The sequence below is a fragment of the Chenopodium album genome, chromosome 12, assembly GCF_948465745.1.
Source record: "Chenopodium album chromosome 12, dcCheAlbu1.1, whole genome shotgun sequence".
In the NCBI taxonomy this organism is placed as follows: Eukaryota; Viridiplantae; Streptophyta; class Magnoliopsida; order Caryophyllales; family Amaranthaceae; genus Chenopodium; species Chenopodium album.
Window position 1 is genome coordinate 19,732,564 of NC_137845.1, and position 21,039 is coordinate 19,753,602.

The following is a 21,039-nucleotide window of genomic DNA, read 5'->3' on the forward strand; positions in this document are numbered from 1 at the left end:
ATGTGAGTGGTTAGGTGAGGACCACTTAGAGAAGGGGGGACCAAACTTGCTCCCCACTCCCTCTCCCTTAGCCGTCCACCTCATACCACACACACTCAAGGACCACAAGCCACATGGCACTCACCCTTGGGCACCAAGGCAGCCAAGGTGGGCTGCCATGTGCTGCTGTCCGTGGCACCCACGAGCACGCAAGCCCAGCAGGCCCAACACTCGCATGCGGGCTGCTAGGCGCTGCTGCCCAGCACGCCCAGCATGCTTGTGCGGGCTGCTGTGGCTTTGTGCCTTGGCCTCGCTACTAGCAAGCAATGGCCCTCGCCATGCTGTTGCTAGCTGTGGCTAGCTGGCGCGCCTAGCGTGCTAGCTGCTGCAGCTTGTTGCGGCATGGCTTGCTAGCCAATGCACGCACAAGGCAGTGCCTAGCATGCTAGCAAGCACTAGGCAGCGCCTGGCTTTGCGATGCTAGCATGGGTGCGCTAGCACGCACTAGCCAGCCTAGGCTCGGCTTGGTGCGCATGCTAGCCACCATGCTAGGCCATACGCCCTTAGCACTCGGTTTGCTAGGGCATTCCGATGCTAGGGGTATTTTGGTCTTTTGTTGATTTATTACTATTTTCGTCTCGTCTTTCACTATTTTTCGACTCGACTTCCGACGATTGGTTTCGACGCTCTAAGCTCGAATTTACCGACGTCTAAATATTTAACACTCAGGCGACGAATTAATTTCTTCCGAATTAATTCGTCGATTTGGTTCGCATATATTTGCTTGGGTGTGACCCGAAGGGTTCAGTCAAGATTAAGCTGTAATATTAATTATATTAATATTACTGATCGGAAGCGGCCTCCACCCAGGCATTCCGATCACTTGACCTTACTGAATATATTAGCTTTCTAATAATTTGAACCCGCTATCAGAATAATACACTTGTTCGAAGGACATCATTACTTTCAAATTCGACATCTTAAAAACTATTTTTTGAATTCCATACGCCCGAAAAAGTTAGGACGTAAAGTTTCGACGTACAATTTGTCTTGTTCTTAGCTTTATTTCTTCTAATCCTATTCAAGTAATTCAAAATCCAAAACAAGATCTGAAAGTTGTACCTTTTATTACTAAGGCATGAAGGTAAGATCCCGAAGGTGATATTAATTTTTCTAACTCTTTAATTTAATTCTTGATTTATCATTTTATTGAAGTTACTAACGATTAGTATCAAAGTTGCACATTCGGAGTGAGTATCTATTTTTTCTTGATTTAATTTACTCCACTTATTTTTATTGCTTTCACTACTAGCATCATTTTGAGACGTTGTATTAGAATTTTATTAATAATTATTTAGTAACATGTTTAGAATGCATATTATTCGTTCTCTAATTATGATTTAGTTGCTTCCAGTACGTATTTCTATGCATGCTTATGTATTTATTATATTTGCTTTTTTTTTTTAGGGAAAATTTATTATATTTGCTTTGATCACCATAATGCATGTGTTTAATCAAGACATGTAATTTAAAATCAGGCCTAATAAGATAATTTGGACAACTAGTCTAGGTTCCTATTAATCTTGTTGTTTAATTCAAGTGATCACAATAATTAGATTTATGTGTGCATTAAATATTCATCCGACTAAGACTAATTAGTTTGAAGCGAATTAAATCTTGTTTGTATGTCTTTTGAGTTGCAATTAATACATGTCGTATAAGAATCGAATAGAGCATATGGATAGAATTGATGACTTCATGACTCAATCCATACCATCATCCTCGAATATCCAGTTATGGTTCAAGACCACTATAAAGTTAGTAATAATCTCATAGATTACTAATGGGGTGTAACCTTCATGGATCAAATCGTTGTTGCCTTCGGTTTGTCCCTTTTCGTGGTCAGTGGCGAATCCAGGATTTTGAAGGGTGAGTCACCATCAATAATTGATCACTTGTTTCAATCCAAAAATTATACTGGTATTAAAAAAAAAAAATTATTTTTCACCAAAATAATTTCAATCTAAAGGACATAAAAATCCATACTACATTAGTACTTAAAAATTCAATCTAACAAGTCAAAAGTACTCCAAATAAATAACATGTTACAAATAAATGGTACTTTAAAATTATTACATTAAATTAACTTTATAATTTTTTACTTAATTGATAAGCTTTGTGGAAAAATGTTAAAATTGGCTGCACAAATATAGTACAAATAGAAACACAAATTATTAAAAAATTATACAAAAAATAAAAAAATAATAAAAAAGTAAGATAATTTAGAGACCGGTTATTAAATATAACCGGTCTGTTTAATGAAAACAGAAAGCATTGTAAAAAATCAATGGCAGCATAAAAGAGACCGGTTATCAAAATACTCGGTCTCTTTGATATTTAAAAAAAAAAAAACTAAAGCAGCCTCATGTAGGCTATGGAGCAACAAATAGCAGCATTAAATAGATCGTCTATCTGTAATAGGAGGTCTCTTTGACATTTTTAAAATTAAAAAAAAAAAAGGAAAAATTTTAAATTACCACCCAAAAATATATCCATTTTCAAAATAACAACCCGTTAAATTTTTTATTTTATTTTACCACCCCTTAAATTAAAAAAAACTACTCAGATTACCACCCTTTTTAAAATTCTGGTGGATTTTTCTTATGGGGACCCCACCCAACGACTCTTAGTTGTGACTGGAAGAAGATGATCAGTAGTAGTGACAATTCAAATAGTAAGTTCTTGGTTTTTTTAGTTGTTTTCTTTTTGTTTTAGGTTGTCTTGTACTCAATAGATTGGTTTAAGGGGGAGGTGGAGTGAAGACATTGTAATGCTTAAACATAACCGTTACTAGCCGTTAGGTGGGTCCACATAATAGAAACCCATCAGAATTTTAAAATGGGTGGTAATCTGAGTAGTTTTTTAATTTAAGGGTGGTAAAATAAAATAAAAAATTAAACGGATGCTTATTTTTAAAATGGATACATTTTTTGGTGGTAATTTAAAAAATTTCTAAAAAAAATCAATTTTTTTTTCTAGTCAGTCACGTGCACCACTGTGCACATGAATAGATCCGCTCCTGTTCGTGGTTGTCTATAACGATCCATGAATGGTTTACACGTTCCATACAAACATGTTGGCGGCTTCATTCTTTATCGTCCCTTTCGTTATGTTGTCAAATCCAACTTCCTATAATATCCAAATATATTCACAACATGCTCCACGTAAGCGTACTTCGAGTGACTCCTAAGCTTACCTTTTCATATCTTTACTTGTGGCTTTTTATTTGGCGTTTTCACGGTCGAATTAGATCATAAAAAGCTAAGATTATAGTTGATCTCTTTTTTTTCATTTTTTTTATTTTTTTATTTTTAATACATTTTAGCTTTAATTTCATGATTTTAATTATTTGCATAATTATTTGCATGATGATGCACTCAAACTCAAGCGTTAAGTTCATTATAAATGTGAAAAGAATGGGTAAGGGAAGAAAAATAAGAGGAGAGAGTAGTGAGATGAAAGAGAGAGAGAGGTACAAGAGAATTAGTTCTAGAAATGAAAGTAGAGAGATGGTTTTACGGCTGTTGTCGAAATAGTACATATGGCTTGAGCCATTGGTCCAATATTGTGACCATCAGTAATTACTCCGATGGCTTTTTAAACCATCGAAATAATAGAGTATTTTCTAGTAATTAAAGGTGTTCCCTTAGATTTTTAAAGGGGTTAAGGTTTTTTTCTTCCTGAAAATCTTTTTCTTTTTATAAAAAAAAAATAGATAGATTATTAGCGATGGCTTTAAGGTATAGGTAATAATTATATCAAGACATTTTTTTCCCTGTAAAAAAATGTGTTATTTCTATAATTTCAAAATATTATTTATGGCTTACTAACGGCTTTAAGCAGTCAATACAGGGCTTGGGCCATAGGTTAGTTTTACGAGCGTCGTTAATTCAACGATCATTGCTAATTATAAATTTATCAAAAGTTTAAACCGGCAGTTCATAAGCCATCGATAAATTGGCGTTTTTGGGTAGTGGCGTGTTAAATTAGTCGGCAAGTTACCCAAGACGGTTGAAGCTTTGGGAAATTCCAGGGTAACGAGTGGACCGAGCATGCCAATGCGGTCTAGGGCCCTGTTCTTCTGAGCTTCTGGGCAGAGTAGAGCAGATTAAATTTTAGCAGAGTAGAGCCGAGCAGAGCCGAGCCGAGTAGAGCAGATTTCAACATTATTATTAATACTATTATTATTATTATTATTGTTATTGTTATTATTATTATTATTATTAATGTTGTTATTATTATTCTTATTATTATTATTATTATTATTATTATTACTATTATTATAAATACTATTATTAATGTTATTATTATTAATGTTGTTGTTATTACTATTACTATTACTATTACTATTACTAAGTGCATATACCATTGATTTAGGTGAGTGAAAATATAAATATATGTATACCATATTTAACATATGTTAATAGTAGAAAGATAAAAGACAACGGTTTACTTATATTTATTTCACAAAAATTTTAAAATAAAATGATTTAATGAGTAATAATGATTTTACTTATAAATTTGTCTTAATCATATATTTTATACCCTAAATATAATAATGATATACAAAGTATTACTTGAAAACAACCTCTTTTTTTTTTAATTCTTAAATTGTATGGAAAGATTTGAAAAATAATTCAACTCAATGAACTAACAATCAATACCCACATACATATAATGTTTCTACACATTGTGATTCTAATATCAAATATTTAAAAAAGAAATTGTTATTAATTGTTATTATTATTATTTATTTTTTTGAAAGAATTGTTATAATTATTAGAAATTATTAATTAATAATATTATTAAATATTAACTCTTAATAGTTTGAATTATTAAATATTAATAATGATAACTATTATTATTATGATTAATAAATATCATTTATCATTAATATTAATAATTATTATAATTATTTTATTAATAATTATTATAATTATTTTATTAATAATTATTATAATTATTCAAAATAATAATTATTATCATCAATACAATATTAATTATTATTATTTAATATTAATTATTATTATTGTTATTATTAATTATTATTATTGTTATTATTAATTATTATTTGAAAATAAAGTATAGCAGAGCAAAGCAGATTTCTTTTGAGCAGAGCAGAGCAGCTCTAAAGAACGGGGCCTAGGTGGCATTTGCAGCAACCATGCCTGAATCACACTGACAGTTCAGTCGCAGCGGCATTCCTTAATACGAGACAGCCGGCTCAGGTGCATTCTTGGCCTGGCAGATAGAATTATTCCACATAAAGTTGCGGAATTCTTACCAAAGTGGCTAATTTCTTGATATGTTTCTCTTCTAAATCAAAGTTTGGCGTCCATTTCCGGATTGTTAACTAGCTGTCACCAATCATGTACAGTCCCTGAAAAAGTACAAAATCTATCATAATCATCATGATTATGTTTATAAACTTAACGAAAAGATTGGTGTGGAATAGCTCATAGTCAAGAATATATTTCTTTACCTCAAATTATGTTGTAACTGTAATCTTGCTTCTTTAGTACCTTCCTGAGTTCCTGGTATCTTGTGATCAGTGGCAGAGCCAAGAATTTCAAACCGGGGAACATGGTGTGATTTCAGGCAGCAAATCCTGCTCTTGAAGTGGTATTTGCTACTTGGTAAAACTCCTGCATTAGAAGGAATTGTTCCCAAACCTTCTAATAAATGATACCCTCGTCGAATTTGTAACAGATGGCCAGGTTCTTAAATAAACTGATCATTTCAGTAGCTAGTATCTGTTTACAATTTATAATGTTTGTTTTCAACTTTAAGAGTACCATGTCTTGATTGCAGGAAAGATTATAAAAATAATAAGCATATACTTCATCAAGTTGCCTCATTTTAAATGCAATCATCTCAATTATCAATTATGAAACTAACATATGATCAATGAAGGCCTAATCAAATCAACATTATAAACTTCCACTTATCTAAACAATAGCTAGGGGGGGGGGGGGGGGGGGGGGGGGGGGGGGTCAAACTAGCTCCCTCGTTCGACATATTAATATAATCAACTCAACTGTATAGGTGGAAGATGATAACAAAGATTAAGGTGTTCTTAAAAATTCACACTATAAATAGATCAAGAGCTAGCAACCCAAAATGGCTCCCAATTTTGCAGTTCTTTGCACATCCTAGCAGCTCGTTCTTCGTTCCACCGGCTTCTTCTACTAAAATTACTTGATTCAACTTCATCTACAACATTTCCACTACTTTCTTCCATCTCATTGTATAACTGTCCATCATTAACTACATACTCATCATCATTGGCATCCCCTTCATTGTTGTCGTTACCATCATAGAATTCATCTCCGTGGGAAGATTCTCGGTTGCATTCATCTTCGGCCTCACACGAGTTATCTAGGAAACGAAGTGTAAGCCTTCCATTAGTCCTCTCAGCCTTGAAACAACTCTGACTGGTGCCAACACTAACCGCCTTTATAACTAACCTCCCATCTTGCCTTTGAGATTCGACTTGAAATCCACCCGAAAAACCACTCCTAAAGGTACTTATTGGTGGTGGGAAGCTACTGCTGCTCGTCGACCTCTCTTTGATCATAGTAACACAAGACATTCTAGGAGATTTTTCGAATTCTGACACGAAAGATGAAGAGATTAGTTCATCCCCACTATCACTGATAATGCTGCCAGTTTCACTCCCTAGGCTTTCAGTACACATCTCCAAGCTTTTCTCACTCAAAACTGAAGCTGATTTTTTGACAAGAGGATGAACATACTCTTTCTCTTTATCCTTGTCTCCCTCTTTCGCAGTTTCGAAAATATGAGTTGGGTTTGTAAGAGCTTGCAAGAAACTCCAACCACCCAAATCACCATTTCTTGAGGTCTTCTTTGGGTTGATTATTTCACTACAAATGTCAGTCTTGTGGGAAGTTTGTCGTTGGGAATGTGAGTTGTCTGACCTTGGAGACCTAGGAAAACTTACAGTAGACAGTGAAATCTTGGGCGCTGGCTGAGATAATTTGAACCCGATGATCCGTGGCTCGGCAAGCCATGGATCAAACTGTGATTGCATCCCTTGGCACACACTTGTTGACATAGTGTTAAAACTGAATACAGAGGAAATAAAACAGGGAAAAAAAAAAAAGACACAGAGTTGATCAAGCTTTTAAGGCTAGAAATTAAGTTTTGCTGATTTTATAAAGCAGAAATAAGAAGATATGAACATGGAATTGTAGTAACAGGAGAAATGAGGAGAAAAAATGGTTTGATGTGAAGGAGAAATGGAAGAGGTTGTTAATTTATAGGCCAAGATTAAGCACTGTAGTAGTGATGAGAGAGGATCGTCCATGCCCACCAATACTTCTTTTTTTTTTTTTTTTTTTTTTATTTTTAGCTGTTGAAATCCACCTCACACTACATATATTAAAATAAAAGAAAGAGAATATAGGAATAAAATTAAATTGGGTAAGAAAAATTTTAACCAGGACGGTTAATTCATAAATAGCGATTATAATTTGTAAAACACTCACTCACTCATTCACACAAGGAAGATGCTAACTTATATAGATGTCTTTATTGAATTCATTAGTACAATAAATATTCTTCGTAAATCACGGGGGGTTTTTATTATCTTAAGACTCTTGGCCTTGTGAAGATTTTAAGGAACATTATAAATATAAATTGTTTTTTGTAAGGGCAATTTCGAAAGAGATTTTTGTGTTCCTCACAATGATAATTTTGAATTGTAGTTAGGTGATCTTGACTATACCTATGGATAGTGCTGTCAAATTTCAAACCAAAACCGTTTAACTGTCCGAAATAAACCGACCAAAATGAGAACCGAACCGATTAAAAACCGTTTTTTTGAAACCGAAAACCGACCCGAACCGTATGTGAACCCAAAACCGAACCGATCCGAATAACGTTACACCGTATAAGAACAGAACCCGTTAATGAACCGAACCAGTTTTAAACCAAATTGAAATCAAACCGAACCGAAAAAGAACCGAACTGTTTCTAACCCGAAACCGCTTTCAACCCGAAACCGTTTGAACCGGGATAAAAACCGTTTACACCGAACCGTTAACAACCCGCGACCCGTTTGCACCGAACTGCATATAAACCGAACCGCTTATAAACCGAACCGCTTGCAAATCGGATCGTTTATGAACCGGACCGCTTATAAACGAATCGGCTATAAATTGCTTACTATAAAGGGAATATTAAAATCAAGTTAAAAGGTGTTTTAAATGAAATTTAATTATCATATTACAAAAATTCTTCCTGCCAAATTAATATTTATTGAAAATTTATTATCATAGTATAAAATATCTTCCTGCCAAATTATTATCATAGTATAAAATATCTTCCTACCACTAAAAATCCTCCTGCCATAAAATAAACCAAAAAAGAACCGAACCAGTTATAAACTGAACCGAAAAAGAACCAAATCAATTATAAACTGAACCGAACTAGTTATAAACTAAACCAAAAAAGAACCGAACTGTTTCTAACCAAAAACCGTTTTCAACTCGAAACTGTTTGAACCGGGATAAAAACCGTTTACACTGAACCGTTAACAAACTGCAACCCGTCTGCACCGAACCGTTTACTATCCGGACTGTTTACAACCCGAACCGAATTAAAACCGCTCAAGAATAAACTGAAACCGAATTGAACCGATAACTATTTAAACCGAAGTGGAACCGACCCGCGAGGCACTTAAACCGATTTCAAACCGACCCAATTTAATACCGAACCGATTTCAAACCGAACCGGAACCGAACTGTCAAACCGTTTTGACAGTGCTACCTATGGACAATAATAATCGTACTTTTTTTTTTTTAATACATAATTTATGTTGTTGGTGGTGTGGGGAAATGTATATCGAAAGGGTTTTGTTTATTTTATTGTTGTATCATTAGTTTTAGGCATAAACAAGTAAAAAAAACACATAGAAAAACCTTCTCTTTTTTTTCATTTAAAAGAGTTCAAAAAAAAAAAAAAAAAAAAAACCTTGACAATTCACTTGACCATTATTTTCCCTCCTTCCCTTGCACTCTATTTATGTCCTAATCTCACATAGTTATTGCACCTTTTATTTCCATCCCTTATTCCTTTACATTTTGTTTAATATTTTTTTTTTTTGTAAAAAAAAAATAGAGTCATGAAAATTTAATAACAGGCCAAGGACAATTGCATAAAAAAAAAAAAAAAAAAAAAAAACTTGAAAAGAAAAACAAAATCAACATCTAAAATTTTACAAAACACGGATTCATCCCATATAATTTTCCAAATCAAATCTCATCACTAGCAAAAAAAAAAAAAAAAAAAAAAAAAATGTAATAAAGAGACTTTAATGTTTTCGTCTTGAAAGATCAATACTACTCTTAGCATGATCTTTGGATCAAGAGTTACACAAGCATACAGCCAATCAAACCTCTTGAATGAATAGCCTAAATCATAACCTTAAAATGGAAGTGTTTCCCTTGATGTTTTCTTTCTTTTCTCAAAAGAAGGCAACAAATGGGACAGAAAGCAAAGCAATCTTCCCTGATATTTTGTTTAAAAAGGGATGGATGCATGTTGTTGCCTTTAGCTTTTTTCTTCTATACGTTTCACTTACATATTGGCACATTGAATTGGCTTAGAGTGCCTTTTTTTACCATATTAAGGTCTTTAGTCTCACAAACATATTTAGATTAAGTATAACCAATTTCTCTAATAAATAATTTCTATCCTCCTTACCCGAGTCTCATTATCAAAATATGAGAAAGTTAAGAATAAAAAGAGAAGGAAATTTAAATTTTAAACCAAGATGATGTGTTAAGAGATTAGTGGTTTTCTCATTTCTCATTCTAGCATATATATATATCACAAAGTCTTATATGTTGCTGGCCACACAGTATGGCTATCCATCATAAGAGTTACTTTGTTAGTGTTATAGGGATTACTCGTTAAGTTTTATAGGGGTTACTTCATCAGTGTTATATAAAGGTTACTTGGTCAGTATAACAAGGGTTACCTGATCAGTATTATAGGGATTACTTTGTTTTTTTTATAAGTGGCCACATGGTGTGACCGGCCGCACACAAGACGCGTTGTATTTGTATATATGCAATGAGAATAGCGTATGTTCAACTAGCTTCTAAGACGGTTATTTAATTGAACTCTTTTTTTCTCCAATTTAAAGCCTCGATGGTTCAATTTTTCAAGGTTAATAATAAAAATAATCTGGCGCGACTTTTAATCCAAAAACAGATAAGAGTAATATATAAAACAACACTCATATTTCATCCTATTATTGGAAAATGTGTACATATTTGTTGCAACATCATTATTTTTTGGCAATGGTTTATTTCTTTCCCTTAATCACATGAAACTACGTTAATTTAGGGCCACTATGTTTAATACAATCCTATTTGCGCGTGTATAGATTTACGATAATATTATTATGAATTAGGTTTACATCCAATTAGTCAAAGAAGTGAGGTGTATTAAATATTTACATCTATTGATACTAAAACACATAAAGTGAATCAAGTAAAGAAAAAATGGTCAAGAATAGCCAACCTTAGATTATTTTCGGTCTAAGATGATCTTGAAACTAAAAAACCATAGGAAAAAAAATGGGGAGGAGAGGAAACAGATGCATGCGGCTAGGTTCTACATAAATTATTTATTTATTTTTTTAATTTTTTAAAAAAGGTGCTTCGCAACACATAGAAATTAGATCCTCTTCTCAATATTGCATGTAATCTCATCACCATATTGAATACAATGTAGAAGAAAATAAGAAATTTTAGTGTCAATAAAGGATCTAACCCTTGATAACCAAAACTAGTTGCATTAGCACTAGTTTTGTAGGCCGAAAATATTTGCAAATGAATTAATTCCTTGTGTTCAAAATTAATGGTCATGTTTGTATATCTAGAATAAAGTCTTGGTTTACGACTAATTTTCTTAACATGCTACAACCACTTCAATTTACAAAATAGTATTCACATTAGTGTCAGGATGTTAATTATACACTCGAATGTATCATCCACTTAATATATGCAATCATATACAAAGTATTTTTTAACTTGTTTCAATCGTCTCCCCCAAAAGAGGATCCCCTCCAGACATTAACATTCATAGACATGTTTATGTAGGGACTAGAGCTTAGAGAAATACAAGCAAGTAAAATGATATTCAATACTTTGGGAGGTTTTTCACGACTTAAATGAGTTTCTTGTCATATATGTGCTACTTATCTACTAAGTACTTTAAAACACATGTCTATAAAATAAATACTAGCTATTTGATTGGAGTTTTTATTAAAATACATGTTTATACTCTATTTGTCCCGTAATAGCCGACACGTTTGACTTTTATTCATTATTCATTTTATTTACTTTTTTCGAATAGATTCATTTATTTGCTTTGATCGTATTTTATTAGTAATGTATTAAAATAATTTTTATCATGAAATATATTGTTAAATAGGTATTAATATAAAATTTAATAATATCGACTCTTTATATTTTTTAATATAAACAAATATTTAATTTAGTCATATATATCTAAATTTAAATTAATGTATTGACATGTGTGTTAAGTTTGATTGTGTCAATTATTTTAAAAAAGGGGTTGTATATAATTACTATAAAATTGGAGTTTTTTCCCTCCTAAATTATCCCCACTTTCTTTTAATATTATTGTCATTGATAATTAGAAGAAAGCAAGAAACTTTATTGTGGAGCATTGTCACAATTATCATAAGATAAATGTGACAGGGATGTGTATGTGCTATGATGGATACATGACCATACAAGAAAGTTAGAAAGGATTGGTTGAGGAATGAGATAATTAAGAAGAAAGTATATATAGGATACATCCATTGAATACAAGATGAGGTAGAATCGTCTAGAGTGATTTGACCACGTATAATGGAGACCAAGTGAGACTCCGATAAAGAGGTTTAAAGAGTACCAAATTAAGTGATGGGATCGCGAGGATAGGAAAAGAAAGAGTGAGAATGATACGATTACTTTGGGGATTAAGGAATGATATGATTATTTTGAATGATCGAAATTATGGTATTGGATAGGGTGGAGTAGATCTAGGGAGAAAATTCACGTCAGAGAAAATATGATTATTCTTTGTATTATTTAATTTATATTATTTACTTGTTTTCATATTATTTTATCTCAAATTGTGTTTTGCAAATTTTACTTTGTTTGTTAAGGTTTTCTAAAACCCCAATGTGTTTTACTCACATGTTTTTCTTCTCTTTATACCCCTTACCACTAGTTTAATTAAAAATTTTGTTCATACCCTTTTTGGTTCTTAGTTCACAACACACTTTTAACCCACTTTTATTCAGATTAATTTGTTATCTTCATATGCTTTGTTTTCTTTGCAAACTATCCCTTATGAGTTATGACTATTTATGTTATCCAATTCCAAAATCATTATGTAAGACTTTCTTGTTGCTATTGTTGATAATTAATGACATTTATTTTTCATAATTGAGCAGATTTTCAAAGTATGAAAATAATGGAGTAGAACCTAAACATATTTGAGTAAATCTTACCCTTAATAAGTACCGTATTTATTTTAACTTACAATTAAAAACGGTTACTATCATAAAATAAAATATAGGCACATCTTTCGAAAATGGGATATAAAAAGCCATAGAGAGTTACAATAATTATACCTTTTCTGTATTACTTTTTCTACTTCTGTACGGACATCTTGAATCAGAAACAACTTGCAATGTCTACGAAAATAAAAAAATCCATTAAAAAATATTGAACAATAAAATGAAAATAATAAGTAGCGGTGGTAATAGCAACAGCAAATTCTAAAAGATCCACTAGTTGAAAGTAGCAAGGTAAGCAAGAATGCCTTTGTGGGCTATTATTATTTAAGAATAATCTAATTTAGGTAAGTGTACATAACATGCATATCAGCTTTTTACTTAAAACTTTTCTCTTCTGTAACGATAAAAGGTTACTTTTTAAAGGACATGCACCAAAATCAGGAACTTCTCTACTTGAGTAATAATAGGTTCTTAGCTTGTCAATTATTTTAATTATTCATAACCCTCGACAATCCTCACCTAGTTTAATTTTAAAGAATTGCAACTTACAAGATTTTACTATCACATGATAACAGTTTCCTTCAATTGGGGATGTTGTTTATCGAGGTACCCATACAAACTCTCACGGGAGATTAGTCCACTCGCCAAAGGCGGTGGGAACTCCTCGTAGTAGTACCAGAAAAGAAACATGATTACAGTTTCCCCGATATCCCGGCATATTAGATCTCATATAAGGCTCTTTCTAGGTGTGTACTTATATTCATGTATGTGTCTTGGTGCAAGTTAGTATCATTGTTTGTAGTTATTTTTGCTTAAAATGTTTATAATACTTGTTTCATAAGGAAATGGCTAGCCTGGATCAAGCCTTACGGACTCAATTGTCACGGGCAATTTATGCTTGTCCTCTCCATGTAATTAAACGTTTGTCTTATTTTTGATTTTTGTTATTAGGTCATTTCTAAAAATAAAATTAGCCTATCATATAAATTTTACAAGATACCACGATTTTATTCTCAAAAAGATTACGCACCAAAACTAAATTAAGTAAACTATGGCTTTGAAGGCAAATAATTATGAACAAAAGGGGTAGAATGATAATTAGTAAAATTATCCATGCAATGTTTAAGTAGATTACAATGCTTAACTTTACAAAAAAAAAAAATTACACATATTATCCCTACTAGATTTTATTTTACATCAAGTGAGGACTTAGTCACTTCATTTTTAGGCATCATATTATATACAAATCGTCATTGATTCTTTATACATCATGTTATATATGTACTTATGTTTCAAGTTTAGCTATACTCATCTTACTAGTTTATTAGATAATCAATTAATCTGTTCCAAATTAATTAGATAACACATAGTTTGATTTTGTTTACTATTCACATAACTTCTTTTGACTTTGTTTTGTAATTTTATGTTGAGAAAAAATATAGTCAAATGGAGTCATGTTAGATTTTATCTCAACATCTATTTTTTGAATATCAAATTTTTATAATTTTTTGCTACGATGTAATCAATAATATTTGCATTAGAAAGTATACGTTGGCAAACGTGCCTAATTGAAATGTGTCATCTAATATGAATGGAAGAAGTATTGTTTAATTATCAGGCTATTATGTGCTTCTTGTTTAATTGATTTAGAGAGATCGGGTCATAATTACGATTTTATAAGTAAAATTTGCAATTCGATAATTCAATACTTGATTAGTCAACAAGGCTTATAATTAAGATTTGTTTTATAATTATTAATAATTTAAGATTATATACTATGTTACGATATTTAATAAAATTTGCAATTCAATAATTCAATACTTGATTAGTCAACAAGGCTTATAATCTTTTGTAAAAAAAAAAAAAAAAAAAAAAAAAAAAAAAAAAAAAGGCTTATAATTAAGATTCGTTTTATAATTATTAATAATTAAAGATTATATACTATGTTACGATATTTAAATTCACGAGTATACAACTTAGCTTCCTGTTACTTTGATAATTGATATGGTGATTAAGTATGAAAAATTATCATTATATATTTGCATAAAATTATTAATATTACAAAATATTTGACTTGTATAGTGAAAGAAAACATTTATGATTAAAAAGGTTTCATCGTTCCGTTTAACTGATTATATATACACATAATATCTAACCGTTCAATGGTGTTGAAATTCGAAAATTCTACTATGGTCTCCTTTATTTGGACCATCACTATACTGAATTATCGTTGGCCGATTTTTTAATTTTTTTTTATCCTTGGTCAAACCTTAATTTAAGTAATTTCCTTTTTTAATTCTTTTTTTATTTTCCAAAATTTAATTACTGTATTTTCAAAAATCATTTTATAATTTTTGAAAATAATTTATTAAAATTAGTATTTAATTAAATAAAAAAAGATTAAATTAAAAAAAAAAAAAACAAAATCAAAAAATTGTTCATCAATGTTCTTCATAGTTCATCATTATTCATCGACATTCTTCAATGTCCTTCAACTTTGTTCAACAATAGACGAATTTCTCTATAAATTAAGATCTAATGCCGTGCGCCATTGTTCATCGACATTCTTCAATGTCCTTCAACTTTGTTCAACAATCGAATTTGCAAAATCTGGCATTATAAAGCATATTGGCGTATATTTTTAATTCTACAAAAATAAATTTCACTAGTTCAATATCAATCAATGGTTGCAAAAACATCGAATTTATGTATCCGATCACAAAAAATTTGAAGAAATTCGGTAATCTACGTTCTTCAAGATAATCTGATAAGAAACGTATGATTTTTCTTCGAAACGCTATTTGATCCAAAAAAAAGGAGACCGAATTACAAATCGTGTTTGTGTTTAAGGAATTTACCCACATACAGATAGGACATTACCTATTATATACATTTTAAATATTAAACGATTATGACCATACATGATGATGGAAATAACCAATTATTTTAAAATACTTTACGACCTTTGCAAAATATTTGTAGCTAAACATGTACAAAAATTAAAATGAATATATTTTAATGATTATATGTAAAATTAAAAAAAATGGAATCAATATCTTTTAGGATATCTTTTAACATTAGAAATATTATTTAAAAAAATATTTCAATCACCAATTATAATAAGGATAGTTTCCTAATTTTTTATCTTATTATTATTGTATAGAATTTTAAAATCAGTATAATTTTTAAATTTCAAAAGATTATATTCTAATATTTTCTAAATATTAGAACATATATATCTTATTGATTTTGTCGACATATCCTATGATTTTGTAAAATTATTTATTTTTATCACGCCTAGAATTATGGTAATATATATCTTTAATAATGCAATAAACATGGAATGTTTGATAAATAATCGTGTAAAATGAATTTAAAAAGAGGATAAAATTTGTAAATAGAATATTAATAAATCTTAGGATAATAGCCGATTTACTTTCCCTCAAATTTTAGATTTTCCTGAGATTTTGTTATTTCTTCCCGCAATTTAGTTAATAGAATATTAACAAAATCTTAGGATAATAACTTACGTACTTTCCCTCAAAAAAAGATAAAATTAGGAAAATACCATAATTTAATTAAGGTTTATGATTTTAAATCTATCTTATTTTTTTAAGGAAATAATTTAAGTCTTTCTTTTCTAAAATAAGATCAAATTTCAAAAAAAAAAAAAAAAAAAAAAAAAAAAAAAAAAAAAAAAAAATATTGACATGCTTATCATAAAATAAAATCAAAATGTTGGTTTCTCTCAGCTCCACGTTGAAAAATCATAAAATTGGAATTTTTACAATATCCAAAGTACATATGGTCATTCGTCAAACTCAATAAACTTTCTTTTTTAGGTAATAACCAAAGTACATATAAGTTAATTCCTGAGCTATAAACAGATCACAAAATTCACACTTGTGTTCTACGTATCAAACAAGGTTTATGAGAAGAAAATTAAAATAAAAAATTGTGTCATCTTCCTCTAATCGATTTGCTCATTATACATCTTTGTATCCTAAAATATCATCTTCTTCCTTTGATCGATCTGCTCATTATATAGGTTTGGAAATTATTTTTTGTTTTTTGGTTTGTGTAATTTGAAATTCAGACCATCTTTCTATAAGATAAAAAAATCATGTATTTAAAGCAACCAATCAAAATTGAAATTTAGATTAATAATGGAATGTGTTAGATTTAAGATCTATTTGAAGAATATTGCCTATATGATGGCTGTTGATTGCTTATTTTTAGGAAATATTGTTACTAAATGATACATAAGTTATCCCATATAAATTGTTGTCCAAATCTTTTTCAAATATTCTATTATAATATCTAACGTATGATTTAGGAAATAAATCAATGATATACAATAGTGTTGCTATCAGTTATTTTTTATGACACATAAAATATAGATTATTAATTAAAAATGAAACTAAACTAATAAAAAAAAAATACTCGTAGAGTCGTAGTACTAACCATTGGGTAAAAAACTAGATACAAAAAATCACATTTAACATGTAACGCTATTTTGAAAAATAGGAAAAAGAATATTTTCGATTCTCATTAATATAACTAGAATACGTGTATATACAAAACAGAAGCATGATATGTCCTAATTATAAGGAATACAACCAGCAATAGTAGCATGCATTTAGCCTAAATATAAGGGGTTGAATGTTGGCTTTCTTAATTTATAAATACAAAAATATATTTACTATATTTAACAATTTGTCATTGTATTCTTTCAAAAAAAAAAAAAAAGTTTGCCATGTAATTGCTCACCTCCACCTTTTTTTTTTCATTTGGTTATTATATGGGATTTGTCCAATATTAGGATATGACATTACTTATATATTTAGAATTGGTCTCAATCTCCTTAATTATTGTAAAATTATAATAATAACACAAACTAGTATCCAAGTAATCCAACTATTGGGTCACACGATAGATAAGAAGATAATCATCTAATTTGACAATTAGGTTGCCATTAGAATAGCTCTAAAGGTGGTTGGTTTGATTGAGAGTTAATTAAATTTTGAGGAATATGCAAACAATAAGTGATCATTGATATCAAACTTGGTATATGTACATTGTGATTTGGCTAGTGAATGAGGATTGAGGACCACAATCCTATTTGCTATCAATTAAGAAAAATATTAGGATATTAATGCATGCATAGTATGAACTAATAATTAGCAATGTCCAAAATAATGTATGGTCGTAGACCAAATAAACAATAATACTGCGTTTTATAGGTAATGACCTATTAGCATTTGGGTTAATGCCTTATATGCAAACAAAATTGAAAGCTATATCTTTTTTTTTTTCGGATCAAACAAGTATTCCAAAACAAAAATCGTTGTCTTCTCCAATTTGCTCACAAACCCAGATTTCGATAAATTGTTATATATATATTTTTTTTTAATTTTCGCATACATATAATGACCGATTTTGCATCCCTTGTTTGTGATTATCCAATTAACATATATTGTTTTACGATTAAAACAATCACAAATTCATACACGAATCCTAATTTCGAATGAACTCTTCACATGTAATATGTAAATCGATGCATATTTTCAATTTCGTTGATGTGCGAGTGTATTTATGGGACAAAGCTTACCATAATGGTGGTTAATCTCATCTATGGATGAACAAACTTGAAGAACAATGATGAATAATGAAGAACATTGATGAACAATTTTTTTGATTTTGATTTTTTTAATTTAATGTTATTTTTTTGTATAATTAAAAACTGATTTTAATAAATAAGTTTCAAAAATTATAAATAATTTTCGGATATTCAGTAATTATATTTTGGAAAATAAAAATTGAATTAAAAAAGGAAAATACTAAAAATAGTATTTGACCAAGGTTAAAAAAATTAAAAATTTGGCCAATGATAATTCAGTATAGTGATGGTCCAAATAAAGTGGACCACAGTAGAAACATCCGTTGAAATTAAATTATATTGGTAAATATGTTCAGTTACCTTGTCTAATCAGGATGTCGTATCAAATTAGTTCAAAATATTAGTGATTATTACGATTTATAAGTTAAATAAGGTTAATCAATCTTTTAGGAGTAATGTTTTTATTAGTACAAAGTTATGGATAAGTAACATTTGTTTGGATCAATAATTCAAAACAACCTGATAGGACGAATAGACAAAAGTCGCAAAACCGTTAGAGAGCACAACCAAACAAGAATCGTCTGAAGTCATTTCTTCCATTAGAATAAACTCAACCCGTGTTTACCTCAATAATATCAATATATAATGTTAATAATATAATTAATCTTCCCTTTATAATTCAAACATTTAGATTAAGATGACAAAATTAATTGTAGTGAGGTTACCAATATACTTCCTCCGTTTTCAAATACTTACTCTATTTCTCCATGCGCGGAATTTTAGAAGAATTTAGAGAAAGTAATAAAATATAGAGGTAGTGGAGCAGGTGAAAAAATAAAATTTATAAAAAGCAAAAGTAATAGAGAGAATTGGAGGAGAGAGAATATAAAATTAATAAAATATGATTTATGTTGGATCTACAGTCAACTAGGTGAGAAAAATGAATTTAATATTGCAAAACCTTTCCAAATAAGGAAGTAGGAGCTAGTATTTAAAAATGGTCGGAAATGGATAGTGGAGCAAGTATTTAAAAACGGATGGAATATTACAATAAGCAGTTTGTAAACGGTTTAGTTTATAAGTAGCTTGGTTTATAAATCATTTAGTTTATAAATCATTTGGTTTATAAGCAGTTTGGTTTGTAAACGGGTCGGTTTGTAAACCATTCAACGAAAACGGGTTGCGGTTTGATACAATTTCGATTTAAACGATTTTTACTTTTTAACACGGTTCAAACGGTTTTGGGTTAGAAATGATTCATTTTTCGGTTAGATTCTACTTCAATTCGGTGGGTAACGAGTTTGATTCTTATATAGTTTAACATTAATCGGAGCGGTTCAATTTTAGGTTTATTATAATATAATTCAAGTCGGTTTTTGGTTTCAAACAATCGGTTTTAAATCAGTTCGGTTCTCATTTGGATTGTTCAGTTTCGAATAATTAATATTTTTGGTTGAAATTTGACGGTTAATAGTGTAAACTTTTTTAGCAAAAAAATACAAGAAACAAAGTTGTATCATAATGGAATTTTGTCAGAAACATTGCTTATATCTTCCACTAACTTATGAAAACAAATATTACGGCAGATTACGTAATTATTGAATTTTGTCACAGTATAATTTACTTAATTGAGGGAGTAATTTTATGTAATACCATAATAAAGAAAATATAAGTTTATCACCTTGATAAATCAACCAAATTTTACGCAAAAACTAAGTGAAATATCAGAGGCTAGACCAATTGAAATATAGTGTAGGATGGTGGAAGCATATGATATCCATGTGAATTGAGCAGCTTTACTCGACCAACTTTAGGCCCTCAATTTCGTATCACGAAAGGTATCCCTTAATATGAAACGCAAGCTCTCTTAACCACAAGCATTTTTGGCTAAGCCAGATAATTTCAGTTGCACAAATTTGCTCAAACTATAGATACAACTTCACTGCATAATCCTATCATGTAACATGTACCTTTACATCTTCACTAATAATGTTAGCATATTGAAAGTTAATCAAAACCTAAAGAATTTATTCATATCCCCTCTGTTCCTAAATATTCGCAACAATTTAACTTTAAGATTTTATGCATAGATTAACATTGAATACATATTTACTACTGTATTATATTAACCCCCTATTATCTTCATCTGATTTTTTGCTAAATTAAAATTATTTTGTATAAATTTAAATTATTTTTGCTAAAATTCAGTTGTTTTCTTACAAACATTTATTATTTTACTTAATTGTTACTTTAGGTCAAAAGTGTGCATTCACAAGTGTGTCAATTAAATTATTAGAATATATAAGAACAGAGATAGTTTTTCACTTTAACAAGAAGGCAACTAGCTAGGGTAGCATAACATTTACAAAGAAGGGTGATGGGACCATAAGTACTTGTAATTTTAACTTATAGAGACTAATAAGTCCTCCATCCAGAGGTTGAGGGATACCTCAGATGGTTAGAGTTTTCCTCCCAATTTCACGAGATCTTGAAATCAATTTTCATCATTTGACCATGTGGCTCTCTATACAAAAAAAAAAAAAAAAAAAAAAAAAAAAAAAAAAAAAAAAAAAAAAAACCTCCATCCTACTTCAACTCCACAATCTATCCACGGCTTAATTTAGAATCACTCGAAATTAATCATCCGCAATTCAAGCAGTCCCTGGTTGTCGAAAATATCATCTACTATTCACAAAATAACTACCATTTCCCCATATATAACACCATACATACCAAAGGGTAAAAGTCCAAAAAGATCTTTGGATTCACTTTCATTTTGTGTGGTATAAAAAGCACATCAAACTGAAATTCACCA

At 30.2% G+C, this 21,039-nt stretch overlaps 1 protein-coding gene across 1 annotated transcript; it reads right to left on the bottom strand.

Moving 5' to 3' along the window:
• Positions 1-6,029: 6,029 nt before the first annotated feature.
• LOC145572203 (protein FANTASTIC FOUR 3-like) lies at positions 6,030-7,545 on the bottom strand. Its single transcript, XM_081631207.1, has one exon. It carries the CDS (start codon positions 7,112-7,114, stop codon positions 6,140-6,142), a length of 975 nt encoding a protein of 324 aa, XP_081487333.1. The 5' UTR covers positions 7,115-7,545; the 3' UTR covers positions 6,030-6,139.
• Positions 7,546-21,039: the final 13,494 nt, after the last annotated feature.

Coding starts and splice junctions, on each gene's coding strand:
- LOC145572203 (XM_081631207.1), bottom strand. CDS start 7,114: ATGTCAACAAGTGTGTGCCAAGGGATGCAATCACAGTTTGATCCATGG.